Source organism: Gregarina niphandrodes, assembly GCF_000223845.1.
Source record: "Gregarina niphandrodes unplaced genomic scaffold scaffold00001, whole genome shotgun sequence".
NCBI classification, from domain to species: domain Eukaryota; phylum Apicomplexa; class Conoidasida; order Eugregarinorida; family Gregarinidae; genus Gregarina; species Gregarina niphandrodes.
The window spans coordinates 554982-578269 of NW_011645773.1; the positions used below are offsets into that span (position 1 = coordinate 554982).

General features: G+C 54.7%; 11 protein-coding genes across 11 annotated transcripts; 6 read left to right on the forward strand and 5 right to left on the reverse strand.

The window, feature by feature from the left end:
• Window positions 1-137: 137 nt before the first annotated feature.
• Window positions 138-1115, reverse strand: GNI_007820 (hypothetical protein; the record flags this gene model as incomplete). Its single annotated transcript, XM_011130384.1, has 1 exon — window positions 138-1115. A coding segment is annotated over one exon (978 nt), but the record flags the coding sequence as incomplete, so codon positions are not given.
• Window positions 1116-1543: 428 nt separating this feature from the next.
• On the forward strand, window positions 1544-3034 carry GNI_007830 (hypothetical protein; the record flags this gene model as incomplete). Its single annotated transcript, XM_011130385.1, has 2 exons — window positions 1544-1672; window positions 1955-3034. The coding sequence occupies 2 exons, from the start codon at window positions 1544-1546 to the stop codon at window positions 3032-3034; spliced, it is 1209 nt and encodes a 402-aa protein (XP_011128687.1).
• Window positions 3035-3361: 327 nt separating this feature from the next.
• GNI_007840 (hypothetical protein) lies at window positions 3362-8196 on the forward strand (the record flags this gene model as incomplete). The annotated part of the gene is made up of 2 exons (XM_011130386.1): window positions 3362-7628; window positions 8063-8196. 2 exons carry the CDS (start codon window positions 3362-3364, stop codon window positions 8194-8196), a joined length of 4401 nt encoding a protein of 1466 aa, XP_011128688.1.
• A 902-nt stretch (window positions 8197-9098) lies between these two features.
• On the reverse strand, window positions 9099-12128 carry GNI_007850 (myotubularin; the record flags this gene model as incomplete). The annotated part of the gene is made up of 1 exon (XM_011130387.1): window positions 9099-12128. The coding sequence occupies one exon, from the start codon at window positions 12126-12128 to the stop codon at window positions 9099-9101; it is 3030 nt and encodes a 1009-aa protein (XP_011128689.1).
• Window positions 12129-12569: 441 nt separating this feature from the next.
• Window positions 12570-14607, reverse strand: GNI_007860 (protein kinase domain protein; the record flags this gene model as incomplete). The annotated part of the gene is made up of 2 exons (XM_011130388.1): window positions 12570-13823; window positions 14020-14607. The coding sequence occupies 2 exons, from the start codon at window positions 14605-14607 to the stop codon at window positions 12570-12572; spliced, it is 1842 nt and encodes a 613-aa protein (XP_011128690.1).
• A 605-nt stretch (window positions 14608-15212) lies between these two features.
• GNI_007870 (RNA recognition motif protein) lies at window positions 15213-15561 on the forward strand (the record flags this gene model as incomplete). Its single annotated transcript, XM_011130389.1, has 2 exons — window positions 15213-15384; window positions 15446-15561. The coding sequence occupies 2 exons, from the start codon at window positions 15213-15215 to the stop codon at window positions 15559-15561; spliced, it is 288 nt and encodes a 95-aa protein (XP_011128691.1).
• A 308-nt stretch (window positions 15562-15869) lies between these two features.
• Window positions 15870-16994, reverse strand: GNI_007880 (putative OTU-like cysteine protease; the record flags this gene model as incomplete). The annotated part of the gene is made up of 3 exons (XM_011130390.1): window positions 15870-15904; window positions 16116-16758; window positions 16899-16994. 3 exons carry the CDS (start codon window positions 16992-16994, stop codon window positions 15870-15872), a joined length of 774 nt encoding a protein of 257 aa, XP_011128692.1.
• A 35-nt stretch (window positions 16995-17029) lies between these two features.
• GNI_007890 (putative transcription elongation factor SPT4) lies at window positions 17030-17329 on the forward strand (the record flags this gene model as incomplete). The annotated part of the gene is made up of 1 exon (XM_011130391.1): window positions 17030-17329. The coding sequence occupies one exon, from the start codon at window positions 17030-17032 to the stop codon at window positions 17327-17329; it is 300 nt and encodes a 99-aa protein (XP_011128693.1).
• Window positions 17330-17719: 390 nt separating this feature from the next.
• Window positions 17720-18301, forward strand: GNI_007900 (hypothetical protein; the record flags this gene model as incomplete). Its single annotated transcript, XM_011130392.1, has 1 exon — window positions 17720-18301. One exon carries the CDS (start codon window positions 17720-17722, stop codon window positions 18299-18301), a length of 582 nt encoding a protein of 193 aa, XP_011128694.1.
• Window positions 18302-18423: 122 nt separating this feature from the next.
• GNI_007910 (peptidyl-prolyl cis-trans isomerase, cyclophilin-type) lies at window positions 18424-20682 on the reverse strand (the record flags this gene model as incomplete). The annotated part of the gene is made up of 2 exons (XM_011130393.1): window positions 18424-20516; window positions 20601-20682. 2 exons carry the CDS (start codon window positions 20680-20682, stop codon window positions 18424-18426), a joined length of 2175 nt encoding a protein of 724 aa, XP_011128695.1.
• Window positions 20683-21099: 417 nt separating this feature from the next.
• GNI_007920 (putative La domain protein) lies at window positions 21100-22452 on the forward strand (the record flags this gene model as incomplete). Its single annotated transcript, XM_011130394.1, has 1 exon — window positions 21100-22452. The coding sequence occupies one exon, from the start codon at window positions 21100-21102 to the stop codon at window positions 22450-22452; it is 1353 nt and encodes a 450-aa protein (XP_011128696.1).
• Between the last annotated feature and the right edge of the window lie 836 nt (window positions 22453-23288).

The window sequence follows — 23288 nt, forward strand, 5'->3', positions numbered from 1 at the left end:
CTATTTCGGTAGTAGCTGTACTGGGTCGGTTTACCCATTCTGCGCAGCAGCATCACTGCCTCATCCTTCATCCGTTTGATTTGTTCACGGAATCGGCGCATTGATTGCTTAGGTAACTGCAGCAATTCTCTACACACGTAGTAGCTTTCAAACGGCAAACAAAGGGATCTCGCCAAAATTTCGTGGATGCTTTCGAACAAGATTATTTCCTGACCGGGTGGCAGCAGGACTGCGCCATCCCCGGCCGGCCCCCTCTCCACAACCGGGTAGACGCCACCGGGAAGGCCTCCGTACCTTCCCTCAGGTCCGAAGCGACCTTCAGGTCCGTACCTTCCCTCAGGTCCGAAGCGACCTTCAGCTCCGAAACGTCCTTCAAGTCCGTAACGGCCGTCAAGACCGGGACCAAGACCGCCAGGACCAATAACTCCGGGACCAACACCGTTGTAGCGACCGCCGGTGCCGCCATAGTAAGGACTCCAACATGCCCGAAGGTCTCGTTCGAAGTTGTCGTGACCCAAGTAAAGTTTTGCTTCGGCCACCACCGGCTCTTCTCTGAGTACATCTGGGAGCATGTGAGCATGGTACTGTCTATAGACATCATGACTCTGTTCCAGAGCGCGTCCTATTTCGATAGTCTGCTGGTTCGTCAGTTCCTTCACCCCGTTTTCCTCCAACACACTGCTCGCAGCTTCACTCAAACCTTGCTGCACCCCCCACAACCTCCAGTATTTGGTTACATCCACTAACGGCAATACCACTGGACGACCATATGTGAAGGTGCTCGGCCGACCTGCACTCGGTTCTGCTCCGGGCCGAAGAGCCTCCGCGTCCGGCCGTCCTACCACTCGCCCCCGATCAAGCCCCGTTCGATCCAGACCCACCCCCTGTCCCGGCCGGTCCAGACCCACCCCCTGTCCCGGCCGGTCCAGACCCACCCGGTCCACCCCCTGTCCCGGCCGGTCCAGACCCCGGGCGGCGTTGAAGAGGTTGCCGGGGTCCCGTGGCACTTGTGCGTCGGCCGGTCGATTCTCGCTCGGTTCTCGCAGACCCGCGGCGCCTCCGAAGTCCTCCCCCAGACCTACCGTCAACAGGAGCGCCGGCCACAGCGTCCACATTTCTGTTTTCCTGGGACAAGCAAGAAGACCAGGTCTGGTGGTCGCCTCGCAAGCACCGTCCTGCTCAACTTGCCGGCTGTACGATGCCTGGCTAGTCTGCTTACGACTAGTCAATTAACACAAGCATTATCCGGATGGCCTTTTTCGATCGACTTTTTGTCACAACTCCGAGCTGTGATGATTGGGCACGAAACAGGTTGGTTTCGCACAAGGTCTGGCTGGGTGTGGTAACAATCTTTGGGTGTAGTACTAAACCCCGGGGGTGGTGAGGGCGTGAGCTGCCGTGCACGAGCCCTTTGTGTGGTGGAACTTTGAGGCGGCCGAGGGATCTGTCCAAGAAACTAGCCCCCATGATGCCGCCAGCTCCAAGGCCGGTGGGTTGTGCTGGTTTCAACGTAGGGGGACTCCACTGGTTTAATAGAGCACAAATGAATAATCTCGCGGGCGTTGTGGATGTGAGAATAGACCTTTATCCAGATACGCCATTTGAGACGTTGGCGGAAACGCATACCCATTTAAGTTGTGATGCGAACACGGTTCTTACTATTATATCGGAGGTAGGACAGAGCACACGGACTTGAGACATATAGGACTTGTACGTCGAGCGGTCTGTACGTCGAGCGGTCTGTACGTCGAGCTGTCTGTACGACGACCGGTTTGTACGACGAGCGGTCTGTACGAGGGTCTGCAGCTACGGTCTGCAGCTACGGTCTGCAGCTACGGTCTGCAGCTACGGTCTGCAGCTACAAATAGCCGGATAGAAGAACGATACGGGCTGGCAGGCCCGAGCGAGCTTGACGCACGGTTTCGCTTTTTTGCTGCATGGACTTATGTTGCAGGTGACCTGGAATCCTAGGAAGGCTCAGGAGGTTATTGAACCTGGGGACGTGAAATTGAGGGACAGACAAATCCGAGATGAGAATGATAGTCCGGGTGTTCTGAGGCGTTACATGCTCAGCCTACTAACATCCGGGTTGCGCCTCGCCGTAGCGGAACGAGTTTACGACCAAGTGCGAGCAATAGTGGCGCAGTATGCTGGTCCCAAAGAGTCGTCTCGATTCAAGACTCTCCTTGCCTCCCGGATGCTGCAGGTCTTCATTGACGAACCTAGCCCTGACCCTCGTCGTTCTAACGACCCTAGGTGTAGTGGTCCTAACGACCCTGCCGACGGGAGGGCGAAGGTTGAAGAGGAGGTGCAAAAGGCGGAAGGAACAAGTAAAAAGGGACGGTTGAAGGACTTGCCCCGGTATGTGGAAGGCCGCTTTCACGACGAGGGGCTCACATACATCGACCCTTCGGTACTGAGCCAGCCGGCGCGAACTCAGCGACTATTGGCGCTGTACCCCTTGGACATCGCCGATCGGTATGACGGTCGGAGGAGTGCCCGAGACCGTCTGGACTGGAGCTTATTTCTGCACACGGACTCGGAGGAGGAGGACGACCACATGCTTGGGGACGTAGAGCTCATAGATTCCGAGAGAATACGGTCAGTGAATAGGGAGGCTCTCCCTCTTCTGAGGGCAATCGAACCGGGGGACGCGAGGCTTCCAGCTGCGGTGGAGAAGCGGTGGGAGCCCGAAGCGAAAAGGGCCCGGAGAGATGTGGTGGTAGCGCCATGCGACCGCAGCTTAATAGAGCGCGATGGCAGCTGGGTCTCGCGACGCGACGATAAGGCAGCCAAGCGCAGGGATCGGCGAGTGGCCGATCTCCAACGATTGGTGGACGAGCCTTTCGAACCCAAATGCACGCGCCGCATCACCCCGAAACATGTGCACTGGATGAGCGTCTCATTCGCGCACTCCCTGCCACTCATCACCGGCGACTCCGCCTTGATCCGGGCACTGAAGCAACAACGCATCCACCTAGACAATATCAAGGTTGCCTTCACACACCCTCCGCGCAGCCTGGTCGGACTTTGAACACTTGTGCCTCATCGGACTATGCCTCGTCGGACTATGCCTCGTCAGACTATGCCTCGTCAGACTATGCCTCGTCAGACTATGCCTGGTCAAACTATGTCTCGTCGGGTCGCGTTGAAATGCACACACCGGTGCATTGCACACACCGATGGAATGCACCCGCTCTTCCACGAGCAGCGCATCTTATCCGTAATCGCATTGCGTTGGTTCCCAGCATGCGTTGGTTCCACTATTTGCGTCGTGTTTGAAGGCCGCTCAGGTTGCATGTAGTCTGAGTGTTGGTTGCTTTGGTCCGTTCTGATCTTATTCTTGAGTGGGCAAAAATAAATGGTACGGGGGGTGTTCCAATTTAGTGTGGAGCACTTTGCTGACTCTGACGGTGTTCATGTGAACCTGTCCTCTCGAAGTATCCGGTCAAAAGCGAAATGGGTCAGCGAGGCCCGGCGGCATTTAGGGATACCGCTCGTATATTCATCTCGATACAAATGTTCGGAAGGCGTCATCAGTTGTACTGCTCCACCACCTGTAGGACGCCGTGCGAGTTCGGCTATGCCCAAACAGGGCTGCAGGAAATCAAAGGTTCATTCGGACGACCGCATTGTTTCCGAACTCAGCACCGGGCTGCCGATGGTTGGACGAACATGTGAAGAAGTACAAGTCCGGGAGTTGGAACAACGACGGGAGTTGGGACAACGATGCATGTTGGAACAGCAGCTACGGGAGTTGGAACCACTACGGGAGTTGGAACCGCTGCGAGACTCCACGGAAAGATCTGAAGGCCCGTTTCGTCGGAACAAAATGTATCGTACTAGGGAATGCCCGAACGATGCTTGTCCCAGGGACATCTCGATCCATGCTAGCCCGATCCACGCTGGTCCGAGCCACGCTGACCCCATCCACGTTGACGCCATCGACGCTGGCTTGATCGATGTTCGCCGAAATCGTAATGACGAGGACTACGACCGCGAGGACGACCACCACCGCGTGGAACGTTACGTGGATCGGGGTCTTTGGCGACAGGGGAACTGGCCGGAACCGCCTCCTAGTAAACACCCATCGGGGCCGCGAGACACCGCTGCGCATTCCGACGGCAGCAACTCCGTCATCTTCGTCTCCGAGAGCCGGAGTGGTAGTGCTTCTAGCGTTGAAGACTCTGGGTCTCCGGTACCGGAACCCGATCGCCAACAATCCTCGCTCTCCGATTCCTGCAATCCACACCCCCCTGCCAGCGCTCTTTCCAGGGCATTCAGCCTTCCGTTAAAGTCCTCGAAACATGGCCATCAAACTCAGAATATGGTCGCCCCGAAGGTTGTTGGACTGAACGTTATCGGAACGGACTTGGTCGGAACGGACGTGGTGGGAACGAACAGCAGTGGGACGGACGGCAGTGGGATGGATATCAGGGGGGCGGAGAACAGCAGACCATATAACAGCGGGTCGGAGAACAGGTGGTCGGAGAAGGTGGTTGTACCGGATGCCGTGGGTCAGGACAGCATTGGACGGCGCGAAATCGACCTTGAGGCGCCGGACCGAGCGGGCCTGAGGGAACCTGAGCCCTTAGAAGAGGAAGAGCGGCAGCGTCGGCAGAGGCGAGCGGACAGGCGAAGAGGACAGGTAGTGGAGAAAGCAGAGACCCCGGAACAAAGACGGAAATCGAGAACCCCCAAGAGGACTCCGTTGAGGAGTCGCACGCCCAGTGACGCAGGACGACGGCCACAGGTCCCGGGAGAAGCAGCGGCTGAGGTTGGCAAACGAAGCGCAGAGGCCGAGCCAAGCCCAAAACGGGGTCGGGACTCTCCACCGGGGACCTCTTCTCCGAGAACCTCTTTGCCGGTGGATGTGAGAGTGGAGCCGCTGTGTGAGTCAGAGGCGGTCGCAGGTGTGCCGGACAGGAAGTCTCGGAAGCTCCTGCACCAGTCAGATGATCACCAGTCAGATGATCACCAGTCAGATGATCACCAGTCAGATTATAACCAATCAAACGATAACCACCCCGGCGGTCAATCGATTGTTCGGCAGCAGGTTTCGCAAAGGAGGGTTATTCCGAGTGTCGAACAGGCGGCGAGTATTGAAAAAGTCGTAGGTGCCGGACCCGATCTGGTAGAAGATGTGTCGGCGGAGAGACAGTTGCCAGGGCCTAAGCGCCAGTCGTTAGGCAGCGGGGTTCGTGAGCGGGAATCGTTTTTTCTGGAGGCTGAATCTGAGACGGACATGTATTCAGACGATTCGGGCCACGTGGCGGAGCGTGGTGATGCAGTGGAGAGGAGGAGAGGACCGGTGGCGAAGCAAAAGCCGAAGGACCGATTGATTCCGGTGGTGTTGATTGATCCGGACGAGGAGGGGTCAGAGGCAGTCGCGGCGCTGCCCGTCGGTAAAAAGCGCGCTCTGACCGAGGCCAAAGGCCAAATGCCGAAGAAGCGGAGACAGGCTGTGACGCGGATCGGAGATCCGTCTTGCGGTGGTACAGCGAAGTCCGGTGTTGTGAAGCCGTTAGTGAAGGACTTGGCCACGCCCGAGCTGAGGCCGAGCCGCGTGACGACGATGGACATGGCGACGATGGAGGGGACCCTGGCGCTAGCGGAGGGAAGGATGGCGGACGGTACCATGGCAGCGACGTTTGACGCCAGGGCCTTTGCGGGGGTTTTAGCTGGTATGCCATCGCTGACTGGCGTGTCTGCGATGTCGGGAGGAATGCATTATCTACGGGACGTCGAGAAGTGGCCAGATTTTGGATTGGATTACGGACGGCCGTACGTGAATCCGGCTTTGCCGGGTCGGCGATCATCGGACCTGGGTAGTGCTCCGACGACGTGGTTCCGGATGTTGGTGCCGTACGCTATTCTGTCGGTGCCGGGTGGGTGTATGCCAAAGGATGCGATTACAGAGACGTTTCTGGCACTGGCACGGAAGCATGAGGGGAGTGTGTGGTGCTTGATTCGGCGTCAACGCGTGTCCTGGGCCACGTTTGCACAGGTTTGGTTGTTGCATGCGAACACGGCGGGTTTCTTTACCGTGTTGCACAACCTGAGTGCGACCGTGTTAAAGAACTTGCTCAAACGCCGGGAACGTCCTCCTGTCATGCGGGATCGGTCCAAGGTGTTGTTGCCTTGTTGTGTTAACTGCGGTTCCTTCGTCATTGTAGATACCGGCTCTGGGGTTCACGGGCATAACGGTCTCAGTCAGATGGATGGGCTCGATGGTGGTGTGCCAGGTATGTCGCACGAGCCGGCACTGTGCATTTTGTGTCAGACAGAATACCCGGAGGCGACACCGTTGGGCGACATCGGGGGTGTGCCGAGTGTGCTGCAACCACCTCACACAGGGTACTCACCCTCTGAGGCGGACTTCGAAATTGCCGACCTCTGGATCCGCTCCGCGCGACAGAAACCCGGTCCCGTGCTGTCGCTGCTGTTCTCTGTCTTCGGAATGCTTCCCGCCGGCTGGCACCTCGTCCTCGACGCTGTCCGTGACAACCAACCCGTCTGCGGCGAATGTGGACTTGGCGTCATCCTAGGCTACCGGTGGGCGGACAGCTTCCGTTGCACCTGGTGCCTCGCCCGTAAGAAGACACACGTCCCAATCCTCAAGGGACCTGACGGCCTGGACACACACCTCATTCATGCCGCCAAGTACTACCTTGTCGCACAGACCAGCCCCCTCACTGAAGACCCACTAGTCGAAGATGAAGAACCATACCTTACACCCTCGTTACACCCCTCCGACAAAAGCTCAACCCTCACCGGACCTGGTACCATGCCTGGGACCATCGCCCCGGGCGCAGTGTCAGACGGAGCCGTGGACATGGCCGGTGAGGAAGTTGGCTTCGGGTTCGCCCTGCAGCTTCCTAACACCGACCTGTCTACAGACCTCGCGATGGGAGACCTCGCGCTCGCCTCCCCGTATTCGCCCAACGAGGAGGTTCGCTTTCCGCCCTACCACTTCGCCTACCCGGCCGGCGGGAACACACTCAGTCACCACCCGTTCGTCCCCAAAGCAGCCACACCGGCTTCCCTAACCGCCGCGTCCTGTGCCCTAGCCCTCCCGGCCGGCGGGAACACACTCAGTCACCACCCGTTCGTCCCCAAAGCAGCCACACCGGCTTCCCTAACCGCCGCGTCCTGTGCCCTAGCCCTACCGGCTTCCGCCCCAGCTGTGCCAGGCACCACTCCGGATCTGCCACACACCACCCCGACCGTGACAGGTACGGCAACCCCCCCGTCCAGCCACCGAGGCAACTGTCCCAAACTGCTCTCGCCCCACCCCAACAACGGCCCCGCGGTTGCGCTTACCGACGGGGTGCCAAAGGCCAAAGACGATGTGGACGGCGTGCGTTTCGTCGTACAGCCGAGTCCCACTACGCGCCCGGACTCACAGACGCAGACCCACCAGGCCACCCAGGCGGGGCTGCAAGCCGGGTCAGCGGTTGAGGGGCTCGAGGCTCAAGGCTCGTTGGCGGAGTCGGATGACTCGGACCTGGGGGTCAGCGAACTGCTGGCCCACGGCTACCCCGGAACGACCACTCAACTCAAGTCTCGACACCAACCTCTAGGGGCCGCCTTCCCTGATTCCACCGCGCCCACGGCTTCTACCGGCCGTTCGGTTCCAGCGCCCTCGTCGACCTCCGGGCCCTCGTCGACCTCCGAAGCCTCCTCGTACTCCGGCGTCTCCTCGGCCTCCGGGGCTTCCTCGACTTCATCCAGTTCAGGAGCCGCTGCCCCCTCCACCGCCTCAAGTGCCACAAGGGTCGTAGGGCTGGCTCCTCCAAGCCGCACATCATCTCGAGGGTCATCTCGCCCTTCTTCAGGACCTCCTTTAGGACCACAGGACGGTAGCGATGCTACGTGCCGTGGTTTTGAACCTTCCGCGAGGACTCCGCGAGGAGCACCGCAACGCGCCTCACGGCCGTCACCCTCCCCGCAGCGTCCTTCACCATCACCCCCCGCACCTGTCCGTAGCAAGGTTGCCACCACTACTACGGACAAAGCCCCCGCCCCCTCCACCACCACCGCCACGGACAACGAACCGCAGGTCAGCGTGGGTTCCGTTACGCCTCAGGTGACGGGCGCACGGCCGAGAGCAAGCCCGAGAAACGCTGCTGCGTCGCCAAAAGCAGCTGTGTCCCCGAAAGCGGCTGTGTCGCCGAAAGCGGCTGCGTCCCCTAAGACTGCCGCGTCGCCTAAACCCGCCGCGTCACCCCAAACCGGCGGGTCGACCAACAGGCCTTTGTCGCTGAGTTCATCGCCAAACGCACCGCCCAGGAACTCTTCTCAGGTCGCGCGACCGACCGACCCACCCGCGTCACGAACAGTCTCGCCATGCGTGGTCACACCCCCCATTTCCAGCGAGATGGAGCTCGACTGGCGCAATGACTCAGACTGAACACTCGCCCGTGAATGAAAGAATCTTTCGCCCGAGTGAATCAATGACTGAATGGTCCATTCAGACCGTGCGTGCACAGACGCGCGACCGAGACTGATCACTGAGACGGGTCACTCAGACCGATCGTCTGAACTGGTTCGTCGTTACGATCACCTGGGACTGGTTCCATGGGACTGGTCACTTCGGCTGATGCACTAAGCGAGTCTGACTAGGACGTTGGCGATGCCTTGGGCACGTCCATCTGTTCGTCGCCCAATTGCTTAACAAGACCTATCCGACCAAGGCATTCCGGAACATTAACCAGCGCCAGAGCTGGGAGACTGGCCAGTGTTGGACCTTAAGACCGCAGTTTGGCCTCAATACGAGACACGGGTCGGTACTCTCAAGGCCTCTCCGTACACCGATTTCGCGCGATATAGGTGTTCCTACAAGAGGAATGTCATGTTAGTTATATTAAGAGCCTCCAGCCGGGAGGGCATGGGGTAGGCCAAGGGGACAGAGGGCGGGTACGCCAATGGGAAACACAAGTGGCAAGCTAAGTGTGGTAAGCCAAGTACGAGTGACAACATACCTAAACCAATAGCGCTCCCAAATCCGGAGTGAAAAGGGACTTGGGTTGTACGCCAGCAGCTCAGGCGATCGAGCCTGGTAATTCTTGCTTATGAACTCGGAAGGGCACCCGTCGTCAGACGCCAAAAGCTTGAGGATACTTTTCCACGTGAATACTTGCCTTGTTGTAATCCGATCCTGGACGAAGGAGAATGAAAATAAGAGGAGCAAGTGAAGGGGGGAAGGGGGGAAGCAGTAAGTGAAGGGGGGAAGAGAAGTTCACCTTATGTGTATTGAAGACGAAATCTCCCCAGATCTTGGCGTAGAGATGTCCAGCGAGACAAAGAAGGAAGTCTTCAGAGAATTCAAATTTGTCTTCATTTTGGCTTAGTAGCTGCCAGACGCACTCGAGAAGTTGCAGTAGAATCGGAGAACTATGACCTTGGTTGCTGGTGGGAGCGTTGGTTATTCCGGAGGGTCCGGATTCCGTACTGAATCCGCGTTGCTGTGCATACTGCTTGGCGAATGTTATTTCCGGAACATATCCTATGCCGAGTCTCGTGTTCATCATGTGTCCTACCCAGCTAAATTCTTTTTCGATCAGCTGACAGAAGCCTCTCCGGGTCCTGCACGAGGCGTCCTTGAATATAAGAGAAAGGAATGTCAACTGGCCAGTCCTATCCCAGCCATCCGAGCAGTGGACTAGTACCGTCTCCTCGTTGCTTAATAAGTGCGCAATTTGGTAAGACGCATTCAGCAAAGCATGTATATGGTCGTACCATCGGCTTGCATATATTTTCGGCATAACCTCGCTTACCAACTTGGTAGACACGACACAACCAGTATGCTTCTGGATTTCGACTTCCTTGTCGAAATAACGGGCTACTGACGACTTTAAGTCATTCATACTACCATTAACTATGTGAATGTTCTCTATCGAGACGAAATCGATTGAACAACCCACGTATTCATTCGTTGACTCATATCCTGCGCCAGTTATTTTGTTTACAAACGCGTTTGCAAACGGGCGCGCGTCATAAATATGGATCCTCCGAGTCGCCAAAATAGGTGGAGGCTGCAAAATCGAATCAGCCGATGAATCTTTTTCGGTCTTAGGTACATCCCAAGTAATCTGACGAACATCCGCCGGCGGATTCAACGCCGTTATATTCAAATCCGTCTTGGGGAATATTGCGTCACTCGCAGCCGCGGCTGTTGGCCCGGTGCCAGGTCTGGACATGGTAGGTCCTGAAAGCCGAAGTGGATCCCATAGCCTGGGTGAAGGGCCATCTGCAGTTTCTGCGGCTTGAGTTGGGACCGGTTCAGGTGGAACCGCCGGTCTAGAAAGAACCGCCTGTCCTGAAAGAGCGGCGGGTCCAGAAAAACCCGCCGGTCCAGGGGCGACTTGAGAGGACACCTCTTCCAGTGGGTGTAGCCCCGCCCGAACCAACCATTCATCCCACTGGCAGCGTTTGCCAAGCATGGTGGTATGGGGTTGTGAGCATCTCCACATGGAAGCGCTGGGAGTACGGTAGCACAGAATAGGCAGTCTGCCCCTGGCTCTGAACCTGGCTATTTCCTGGATCTGACATTCATTCAGACTCAATCCTCCTAAAGGGATACCAGGAGGGTAGGAGTCACAGACTTTGTAGTAGCTGTTGCAAGTATTGAGTCCGCCCCACTTGTCATAGTAACTCGTTGGGTCAAAAACACCGAATATGACCGCGGGTTCCAAATATAGATCCCGTGCAGATTCATCCACAGTGCTTGTGTCCTGGGCAGCCCTACTGGCTGCCCGCTTAACGCTGGTTGCTTCCTCAACCCTGCACTGGTCGCTGGGACCGAACTCGTCGCTAGGGCCGAACTGGTCGTCGGGGAACTTTCCACCTACTACCTGGTTAGCAGTGAGTGGGTCGCCAGTGAGTGAGTCGCCAGTGAGTGGGTCGCCATTGAATGGGTCGCCATTGAATGGGTCGCCATTGAATGGGTCGCCAGTGACTCGTTGATTGTCTTGGGATGACCGACCTTTCTTCAGCTCAACAGCCGACTTTGACGGCTTAAATGTATGATGGTCGAAGTGTTGGTGGAAACTAACTAATGCATCTCTTGCATGCCGAATATCACTGCCATCAAATTGCAGCACTAACTCCTTGGTGCTGAGCAGAATGATGGTGAAAACTATGCCAATGACACTTTCAGAATTCACGGAGAGGGGATCCTGGTGGCAATCGGGCCTTGATCGCGACCTCGTGACTCTTTTGGTAAACTTCAAGTCAAGTGTGTGACCCCTTAAAATGGTCCACATGTTGGACTCCATCAAATACTTGAGCTCTTCATCGAACGTGGCCCCTTCTAAAGCAGTTAGCGTGTTATCTCTGGGCTCGTTCGCGGCAGGCATTGCAAGCGATGCGGCCGCAGGTAGTCCGGTCCGGCTGTCCCCGAACAGCGGATCGACCACAGATCTTTTGTTGGGAGCGCTCTCATCTGTGTCACGGATTCGGCAACCCCCGAAAATGGTAGAGGCCACCATTTTCTCCCCGTCTTCCTTTTCCTGTTGCTTCAGCAGCACGTCCGGCGTGGGCAGCACGTCGGCCATGGGCAGTACGTCGGGCGTGGGCAGTACGTCGGGCGTGGGCAGCTTGTCCGGCGAAGGCAGTGCGTCCAGCTGCTTTGGCGATATACCGCCGTCTTTCGACAGGTCTTTCTTAGCTTGAAGGGGGACAAACACAAGCCGCAGGTTGGACAAGTACACTTTACACAGAAGGCCTAGCGCTCCTTCTCGAACGAACAGTCGCCCGGTCCCAAGTAGGTCCAGCGCCATCTCCCCACGCCAGGGACTAGTAAGGCGATGGCCTCGATAGGGACAGGCCCGGTCAACCATCACATTCGCCTCTGGCATTTGCCTTAAGCATTGATTCCACTGCTGCTGCGAGATGTCGACGGGCTCAAACGCTCCTTCGACGGAGCCAGCTATCCGTTCTTGTAGCACCATGTCCACTGTATCCAACGGCCGTTCCGTACTTAGGTCCGTGATGGGTCGGTTTCCGCCCGTTTTGACGCCTGAAGACAGCCGATCAAAGGGGCTCCACGAAAAACCGGCGAGGGTCGTTTCCGCCAGACTCGACGCGCTCCCAGCGATGCCGCCTCCTTGCAATGCTGCTTGCATCGCTTCTTGAAGAACCCCAGAGGCTCCTTGGAGGACTCCAGAGGCTCCTTGTAGGACCCCCGAGGCTCCTTGAAGTCTGGTCTTGATCGACTGGAAGGACACGTCCGCAACTACAGTATCAATTAGCCATGCCAGCCTCTTACCCGCTTACTTTTCGGCAGAGCCGTGGAATGGTCACCAGGCGGCTGATTATCGCCTGCTCCCTCATTGTTGCCCATCCGCCGTTGGTCGCTTCCGCCGCCTCGTTGGTCGCTTCCGCCGCCTCGTTGGTCGCATCCGCTTCCCCGTTGGTCGCATCGGCTTCCTCGCTGGTCGCATCCGCCTCGTTGGTCACTCAGACGTTGGTCCGCGTTGGTACGTTGCGTATCACGGCGGTTATAATCATGGGTGTCTAGTAAGCTGAGAGGGTCGTTTGCGATGGGTAACTGTCTCATAAAAAAGCTAATTTATCTCTCCTTCTTCGAGCGAGTCGGCGGTGGCGGGTTGGGGCTGTAGACGCGCGTGTGTGCGGTGCGTTCGAATGGTGTTGGTTAGTTGATGAAGTTGTTCGCGTTTTGTTTTGATCTCGTCCTGGAGTCTCTTAGTATTATTAGCAAGTTCATTGGTACGTCTTGCATACCAGGGTGAGGGTTTAAGAGTCTTGCCAGTATGCAGGTGACGGGTGACGCCATTTTTTTGGACGGTTAGAAGACGTTCTCGTTCTTTGCGGACGCTAACAGAATTACACTTAATCCCGTTCTCCATATTGACGCGAAGTTGTGTGGTGGTGGTGCTGGTCAGCCAGGGGTGGTTGACTGCATCTGCTGCGGTGATTCGCTGTTGCGGATTGAGAGTGAGTAAAGTTGAGAGGAAACTCCAGGCCTCGGGTCCACCACTGGCTGCGGTCTTTTGTTGCAGCCATTCGCTGCCATGGCCACTGGCGCCAAAGAGGTGCGCCGGAATGGCGTTATAGAGCGGTAGCTGGGTGCAACCCGGCCAATCCTTTTCTTGCGGCACGCCCAACTTGCCAAACAACTGCTCAATCATAGCCTCCTCTGTACTACCATTGAATAACGGCTTGGATGTTAACATTTCATACACCAAACATCCAGCACTCCACATGTCAGCAGCCGCTGTATATTCACGCGCACCTAATAACAACTCCGGAGACCGATACCACAATGTCACCACACGGTTAGTCAATCGCGGATCACGCTCACATGCCGGATCCATCGGCAACGCCAATACGTCGTCCAAACATACACCAACGCGAGGCGGTGACGCCCGTCTAGCCAAACCAAAATCCGCTAACTTCACTCGACCGCTCCAATCCAGTAATATATTCGCGCTCTTCACGTCACGGTGTAACACTCCCTGAGCATGACAATGCGCCAATGCTTGCAACATACCTCTGGCTATAAATTTCACCTCACTCGCCGACAGACATTGCGAAACCTCCTCTCGTGATCGGATGTACGCGTTCAAGTCAAATGGCGCAAACTCAAATGCCAACCACACGCTCGCTCGCACCGCCTGACTGTCCTCCACGCGCGGATCAAAAGTGCGCCTACACTCCTCGTCAGACAACGGATAAGGCACCGTGCTGTCACCGTACCGAATCGGCAACGTAAACAACACACCGTAAAATGAAACGATGTTCGGGTGATCCGCCAACATCCTCAACAACGATATCTCGCGAAGACATGCTTTATTGAACTAAAGAAAAAGAAAGATGCGCGATGAACATGATGCGCGTCATCAAAACTTATCAAGTGAGCGACGACCGAGGAAGCATGTTTGTTGATTAAGGAAGCATGCACAGTGATCAAAGAAGAGTGAGCCGTGAATAATGCCACCACTGTGCTCACTTTCCTCCAAATTCCGCTCTCAGAAATCGTGTGCACACACTTACCCCGTCTCTATCTTCACCATAATAATACTTTTTAAGCGCTATGAATCTATCATGCTTCAGATCCTGAGCAAGCCACACTTCCCCGAACGCGCCGCGACCCACTAGGCGCACCAGAATGATATCTGACATGGTTATATAGTTGGCCTGCTGGCTCATGACTCTAGAATAAAGAGATTCCGTTGAATCCTCCTCGCCCTTCATCGCCTCGTCGGCCCTAATGGCTTCTTCAATCCTAAGGGCTTCGTCATTGTCGCCTAACATCCCGGGCGACTTGCCGGCAGGCGATTTGTCGGCACATGGCTTGTCTATAGAAGGTCCGTTGCGCGCAGTCAAGTCAGGTGAAGGTTTAGTCAGGGGAGCGGATATCGGCGGCTGTTCCCCTTGAATCGATGGGTCATCGTTCATTACTTCGTCCTTGACGTCCTTGAGGTTTTCGTTTTTCAGCATTTCATCTTTCAGCCTTTTCTCATTCGTCGGCTTCTCGCCCTTAAACTTATCCGTTTTCAATTCCCCTGCATTCACCACATCATTGTCACTTGTCGGCACAGTTAAATAGACTCCATAACCACTGCCCAGGATGCAGTCCATTAATTAGCAGAAAATGGTGATACGTGCCCTGGATAAGAGTTTAGGTGAGAATTTGTGCTTAAGCCGTGCCACTGACCTTACCACTAGTCATTTCTCCACACCCCCGGCTTGGCGATGCCATGAGCCAAACTTATTTCCGACCTACCACACCCCAACCAGCCACCACAAGAACTGATGCGCTGTAACCCTGCCGTGCATTATAACCACATCCTGCATTACAACCATCACGACCCTACTCTCCTATTGTAGATGAGATCATTGACAGCACCCGAAATAACCGAACCACAGATGGATATCGGTCTCGAGGTGGTGGACCCGATCGTAGAGTCATGAAGGAAATGAAGAAGTCCTTCAGGCCCCGGGGTAGTCATCCCTGGTCGACTTCGCCCCCTGTTCCCCGTGGGGTCAACCGTAAGTACCCGAGTTACATGTATGCGTTCCCAAACTGTTTGTGCGTTCCCAACGGTGTGTGTTTAGTACCCCACGTTGTGGATTTTGTAACCCAAGTGGGGGCAGTATCTGCACTGACGTTATTTTTCTCAGGGGGATACAAGGTCTCTATAACCGGGTTGGAATACTCTGTGTTGCGTGAAGATTTGACGGAGATGTTTTCGTCGGCAGGCGAAGTACGCAAGGTCTGGATCGACTACGACCGCACGGATCGGTCCCTTGGCACCGGCGGAGTGATATTCAATGATTACGAAGACGCCCGGGCGGCCGTGGATAGATTTTCGGGTCTGGAGTTGGATGGCAGCGTTATCACGTTGACTTTAGAAAGTCCGCCTTCACGAAGACTGCAAAATCGACGAAGGGAGGACTATAGCCTTCGAGACCGTAGTCCATCCGGACGAACCCGGAGTCCAGGTCGAGCACGTAGCCCCGGTCGGAGGTCCGGGTCCCCGTTCAGTAAACCTAGATATGTGGTTCCACGCAGAAGTCAAAGTCCCTTCATAAACCCTGTCCGACGGAGCAACAGTCCCTTACGAGGCAACAGTCCCCTGCGAGGGAGAAGTCCAATCCCTCGCGCGAGGAGCCCACCGGAATGGAGGAGCCGGCCTTTCGAAGACGTGGACCGAAGCCGCAGCCCAGGGGAGTGGAGGCGGCCACGGTCGAGGAGCCCCCGCAGAAGGAGTCCTGACCGCAGGAGGAGATACAATCCTCCATACTTGCGCGAGAGTGACTCTCCTTCCTCGCGGTACTGGAGAGGAGGAGGGGGAGGGAGGTTCAATTAACTCGCCCGTAGTCTTTTCGGGCGGTCGGGTTCATGCGTTAGGAACAATGATTGCGTTATAGTGAGCTAAAAAAATATTTATCGTTTATCCAGCCCCCCCAGTCCAACATACGTTAGTGGCCAAGCATACACACTCCATGAGACAGACTCCATGAGTGTGGCGCTCTTGTGAAGGCACAGGGCCAATGGTGTGCGCAGAATTGTGTGTGCACACGTGTGTGCGAACGGGAGGTTGTGCGTGCGCGCGCGTGTGAGAAATGTAGGTGGTGTATCGTACGTGTGGCATATTTGTGTTTGAGGTAGCACAGTCGCATGGTATTGCGGGGGGAGCCTTCACTGTATTTGATGACGCCATTCTCTGTGTACACTTCTATATCGCAGCCGTAACATTGGTTAGCCGCGCGAATTTCGATTTCGCCTCCGAAGACACTCCCCTGCTCAATTTGGCTGCAGAACTCATCCAAAGGGGTTTCGAGAAACATGGAATACTCTTCTCGATTCAGACGGATGAAGGCTGCCAGCTCCATACGCACATCGTTCGCCGTGTGCATAACCGGCCTCGTGATTGTGGCCGGATCGCGGCAGTGTTTGACTGCGTTGAGTTGGTGAGCGATTGCGTGGAAGAGACAACTGCCGTCGGCTTTGATCTCTACCACCTCCGCGCCCGGTGGCAAGTAGCCATTCAGCCGCTCCTCCTCCCGCCCTGAAAAGTCAGTCTCACCCAACTTATCCACAAGTGATTGTCGCTCCTCCAATTCCCGCTGGCGCCTCCGCTCCTTCTTCAACTCGGATTTGGAGATGCGCGGAGCCGCTTCCCCCCCTCGCCGTTCCTCGACCGACGGCGACTTTTCCGTCGCCGATTCTTCTGGCTGCTGCGGCCCGATCAGCGTCTTGAGCTTCTCTTCATATTCCGCTTCAATCTAAAAAATAGCTGTCTCACCGCCTAACCCGTGTTGACCGCCAAGCGGAACCGTCCAGCAGAACAGCACGTAACCGCCAAGCAAGTGTGGACCTGGAGATGAATCACACAGGGCGCAGTTGAGGGCGTATTGAGTGTTACAATTTTCCTTTTCCGCCGATCCTTTTCTGCTTCCAGTGCCGCCCGCATTTCGGCCTTGAGTGCCATGAGGGCACGTCTCCGGTCGGCGGCAGACATATGGTGTGGGGAGTGTCTCGGAATAAAAATTTTAAATGGCGGAGGAAGATGTCGTGGTGCCCACTTCGTCGGTAAGGAAGAACAAGCCTGAGGTTACCGTGATGAAGTTGCGCGCATGTATGCAGTGCAGCATGGTCTTAAGTGAAGACCAGTTCCTGCAACGAGGCTGCATCAACTGCGGAGACCATCATATGGATAACACGAGAGAGTCCGTCTGGGGGAGCACGACTCCCAACTTCAAGGGCATGGCTGTGATTCTACGGCCCGAAATATCTTGGGTCGCACGCTACAACGATATTTCAGGTGTTCCCGGTGCCTATGCCATCAACCACTAGTCCATTAACTACTAGTCCAAAGAAGTCGACCAAAGACTACCAAGCAAGGGTATGCCATAAAACACTACGAAGGGCTGCAGTGCCCGGGATTAGGCATAGGGTGGGTGATGACGACCGATAATGACGGCCGGTATGGCTTAATGGCGACCAGTATGGGGTAATGACAGGCGAGGGTGTCACGACGATAGAGAGTCGGAAAACTGGTAAAGACGTGTTATAATTATCGGGCAAGATGGAGTGGCTTGGAGGAAGAGCACTGAAGTATGAATCGGGCTGTATAAACGCCGGTTAGTATGATGAAGTATGATAGACGCGTGGACAAGTCGGTAAAGAAAAGGTTCTTCTGCGTTCTGTTCTGTGTGTGGAAAACGCATAACTGTTTGGAGTATGATGAAGGTAGTGATAGCTCTCGGGTCTATGCTGGTTAGTGGTGAGACCATGATGCGTTATTTACTGTCGGATCACGTGCGTCCTGAATTAACGATGTCGTCAGCGTTGGCACAAAGAATGGACCAGGAGCGTCTCGAGAATTTGTTGGCTGAGGCTCGTGGTGGTTTGGTGTTGGTACTGCCTACGGACGATGGCTGGCAGAAGTTCCCCGCCCTTTACAATGCGATCAATGACGACGGAGTGGCTGCCAACAAATTCCGGGCGGACCTGATGTTTGCAGCCGGTGGCGAAATGGATGTTGTCGGAGGTTTTGATGCCCTCCTCAACTACGCATATCAGAACGACGGTGTTGTGGATACCGCTTATGGCACGCCCATCAAAGTAGAGGAAGACGCACGCGTGTGTCTCGCAGAATATGACAGCACTTGGAGCCTACGAACCACCAAGTGCGCGCAACTCATCTTACCGCCACTTGTCTTTGATGATGGCTCACTCTACATGACATCTGATATAATTCTACCTGACGACCTTTGGAACGAGATTAACGTCTACATGGCCGATTCAGCTGGCTCCGCTCAGTAATCTTTTTTCCACTTGACATGGGCTCGTGACATTACTTGTGTGGACCTTTCCTTCTGGAGGGACCTTTCCTTCTGGAGGGGCATTTCTACCCCCCCCCCCCCCTCAGCCGGGCTCTTTTGGGGCTATCGCGAAACTTTGATGGTGATGATTCTTATATCTTTAAGAGGTTTGTCGTGAACATTTGTCCTCGATCGCTCAATGTCTTTGACAATACCTTCGCCTTTTGTAACCTTGCCGAAAACAGTGTGTTTATTATCCAGGAAGGGGCACGCAACGGTGGTAATAAAGAACTGAGACCCGGCTGTATTGGGTCCAGCGTTGGCCATGGAAACAACGTAGGGCTCATGTTTTAATTCATCGTGGAACTCATCCGGTAGTCCGCCCGGCCCCCATATGGATTCTCCACCCGTACCGTCACCCTCTGGGTCCCCTCCTTGGATCATGAAGTCAAGAATAACTCGATGGAAGACGGTTCCATCATAATATTTGCGCTGTCCCAAGACGGCAAAGTTTTCGACCGTTTTTGGACAACGAACAGGCTCAAGGGCTAAATGGATGTCGCCCGCAGTAGTATAGATAACAGCCTTAGTCGGGTCCCGTGTTAGTGTCTCAATATCCAATGGTTTCACTTTTGAATTCTCCACATTCTGCTGCCCCCGAGAACTGGCTACCAGCATCGGCTCTGCCACATCGCGGCCGTCCTTACCGTCAGTATTCCCGTAAACGCAAACCTTGTTCCGCTTACCCACCAATAAGAGGGGCTCAATGGAAATCGCCGTCCATGGTTTGATCGCCGAAGTAATTCCCGTGAGCCGTTGCTCTCTGGACTTGGTAAAGAAGGCCAGAGCCTCCACATCTCCCACACTCTCCTCTAGTCTCCCGATTTTCACCTGATTCAAAGTCTGCCGGATTTTAAACAAGCGCGCTAAGAGCTCCCCTCCCGGCGCCTCTCTCCCTCCTGATGGCTCTGCCGGTTCTCTCCCTCCTGCTCCACTGGTTCCGATGAGGGAAGGGCAATAGACGAATATTACATCACCAGTGTCGTCAAAGGTACAAATCAGTTTCAAGTCGACGGTAGCACTGGCAGCACTGATACCGTCAGCACGGCTATCGCCGCTATTGACACCGTCACCACCGTTAGTAGTAGCACTGTTAGTAGTAGCACCGTTAGTAGTAGCACCGTTAGTAGTAGCACCCCCATTATTTTTCATAGCACCACCTCCGGAGTCAGAATTGTGCTTAGCGGCTGCTTCAGTATCGGGTTCAGCGTGGGATTTGGTGTAGACTGGACCCTGGTATCCGATATCGGATTTGATATCGAGTAGTCTAAATTCATCGTAGATCTTGCCTTTTCTGACATTGTAGCTGACTATACTGTTACGATCGGTACAGATGAGAAAGGCTTTTCTATCCGGACTAGCAATGGCGTATTTCACTTTGGTAAACTTCTGTTGCATTATGTGATACAAATCAGTCTCGCATTTGGTTTCAAAAGAGACAGCCGGCTTATGTACTGAGCGAATCCCGTTGTTATCAAAGGACCAATATTCTATTCCACCATACTCATCAACAGATACGATAAACCCATCAAAGGCAAGTAGACTAACAATTGGATATCTATGTCTTGTCTTTAATAAATCATGTGTATGGTTGATGGGTTCGGAGACACCATTGTGTTTGCTGCCATTCAACATTAGCGATTTTACCTCAATAGCATGCACCTGACCGGTTACATCGCGATCGGCCAAGTATATATAATCGCTGGTTAATAGAGCGCCTCCATTTTCCGTAACTCGGAATGGTAATGATATACTGCACAACAAATCCAAATTCGAAATGTCCCAAACTTTCAGAATACAACCAGATGTTCCTGGTAATGTCCCATTGGGTACAGACTGAGCATTAGACCTGATGTTAGACATAGGATCAGGCACCTTTCGATTCGACTTCTCCGCTATTGTAATCATATTAATACCATGGACACACATGTTATTTACCGGCATTCTATGTTCTGCAGCTACCTTAACGAATTCAATATCTGCCTCTGTCCGCTTCCAAAATACTACAGAACCATTATCATGACTTGATATGACCATCTCTGCTTCAGAACAAACTCCCATATGAGTCAGGTTACTACTAAACATGTGCCCCGTTTTATACAATGCCGCCTTGGGCAAGTCTTGAACCAATCGCCCATACGATTTCACGCGATGGTCTAAAAGAACGGGAAGAGCTTTCGGGCATCAAGCCACGGGACCACGGGACTAAGTAGAAGAGGAATGTGTCGTTCTGTTCTTACAGTCATCCTTGCTGAGCACCAGCAGGTTCGCCTTTTTCGACGCCATTATGCGCGTGCATAAATATTCGACTGCCCCGACCATCCCTCCCCCACTGTTTTCCACTCTTCTCCTTGTTTCCACTCTTCTCCTTGTTTCCACTCTTCTCCTTGGTCTGCTATGTGCCGTTTGATATGGTAAAACATCCAAGCTCCCAGTCTTTCCCTCCCGGTCCCTCTCGTTCTCTGGGCCTTAAGAAGTTGTTTTGGGTGGTGGTACTTGTGTGGGTCATACACGTGGGTGGTGGTACTGTAGTTCGGAATGAGCGTAGTGTAGTCCACACACACACCCACGTGTATGACCCACACGTGTGCGAGCTGTGGCTCCACAGCGTGCGTATGGCGCTTTGCTTGGCTGGTGAGTGGGACGGTGCGTGCTGTGGACGTCGCGTGCTGTGGACGTCGCGGTGGAGAGGGCTTCCTGTGCGGCGGGCAAGGGTTAAAAAATTTGGGGAGGTCGGCCATGGAGGTAGAGAGCACGAAGCGTCAGTTAGAGGAGACGGAGGTGGGTGATGCGAAGCGTGTGCGGGTGGAGAAGTCGCGGGAGGGTGTCTTGGAGCAGTGCAAGAGACAGATAGAGTATTACCTGAGTGATGAGAATCTGCGATACGATGCGTTTTTCCAGAAGAGCATCAGGGAGTCTGAAGAGCAATGGTTGCCGCTTAGTGCCGTATTGAGCTGTAAGCGGATCCAGCAATTGGGTGTCTCCGCGGAGGACATTGCGGAGGCGTTGAAGGGCTCGCAGATGGTGGAGTTACAGCTGGAGGGAGTGGTACCAAAGGCGGTCCGTAGATCGGGCGGTCGTGAGTTGCCGACTTTGGAAGAGAGACCGGTGCGCAAGCAGGGCTTGAAGGAGAACCGGAGTGACGATCATCACACTGCTGGTTGTTTGTTAAAGATCGCCAATCTGCCGGAGGAAGCTGGGTGGGAGATGGTTAAGACGGAGTTAAGTAAGAGACTACCGGCTCCGAGGGAAAAGCCGCAGACGGAAGAGGAGAAGGCATCCGGGCGGAAGCCATACATCGAATACCCCATCAAGTTCGTCAGTCAGCCCGATTCTACGGGTACCTGCTACGCGCACGTAGGCCCGTTCGATCGAGACCAAGAGGTTATAAAGACGTGGGAACCGATGCAAATCAACGGCCAGTCAGTTCCCGTAAAACTCATTACTGAGTTCTCTGAAGCCATGAACTTCATCCGCTCCATGCCGCCAGTGCTCCAGAAACGAAGAGAACGTGATATCGCCAGGAAACGCGCTGAAGTTAATAGCAAACCCATCCTCCTGGGCGGCGCAGAATTCGCCTCTATTGACCACCTCAAAAAATGTCTGAAAGAAGTCATGATTGCTTCAGCACCAGGCAAATCCGTTAATAAAAAAACAGCACTCGTTCTCGAAGGCCTCCTCAAGTACCACCCAAGTGGATCGAAGAAACTGGAGAACTACGCAGGCTTCAAAATCGACGTTTCCGATAAGGCCACCAAATCTGGCGAAACTACTCGGTGTTTTTTCGTCCTCAAAAGTGACGGTACCGCCGAAGACTTCTCCCTGCAAAAATGCTACCTAGAATTAACTAAAAACCCTCCGTTTGTTGATGGTGGTAAGACCGAAGATAGTGGCAAGACCGAAGATAGTGGCAAGATCGAAGATAGTGGCAAGGCCGAAGATGGTGGTAAGGCCGAAGATAGTGGTAAGGCCGAAGATGGTGGTAAGATCGAAGATAGTGGTAAGGCCGAAGAAGCCCCAGGCTCCGAAGATGCCACTGCTCCAGGCTCCGAAGCTCCTGGCTCGGAACCTGTTGCTAATGCAGCCGAGTAGACAATTTTTTTCAATGACCCACGCGCACTCCCTTGAGCAAACAAACCACAACACCCTTCGGTCTGTCGTCGGTCCGTCATCGAGCTCTGGTTTTTCGATGATGGTTTCTGCATTTCTATGGATGGTTCAATATGAGCGTGCTTTGACCTTCTTGTGTGTCTTGTTCTTAATTGTTCTATTGTATAAGATCGTTCGGGCTTCAAGCCGGCTGCGTACGTACGTCATAGTTAGGTTAGTAGAAAAGATAAGCCAACGTGTGTTCGGTGGAGTCCATATTCAATACGATTCTCAGTCATCATGTCTGAATCTGTGCTTGAGACTTCATGGGGGTAGGAGTATTACCTGCCTACTGACGAATGTCAGTCTTGTTACCTTCCCTGTGTGCATCCGAGCAAGCAGCATCAAGCTGTGGGTCGCCTTCGGTGTGGGGGATCTTTACGGCAATCGGAAAAGGCGCAAACTGGCAAGAGGAGGAGGAGGAGGAGGAGGAGGAGGAACGGCCGTAGGTGTATCTCAGTCACTAGGCGGATCCCAGTCGGTGGGCGGATCCCAGTCGATGGGCGGATCCCAGTCGGTGGGCGGATCCCAGCTGGTGGGCGGATCCCGGTCACGTAGGGGGATCCCAGCTGGTGGGCGGATCCCAGTCGGTGGGCGGATCTCAGGTAATAGGGTTTTCTCGAGGTCAGGATGAAACAGAGAAGAGGGCACTGTCTCCGGCGTTGGAAGTGGTTGGCTGCGCTGAAGCCAATGGGAATCAGTGGCGTTGCTGGCGTTGCGTCATCTAGCCGTTGAGGTCGTAGCTGGAATTACGGTATAGACTTGGAGTATGAACCTGA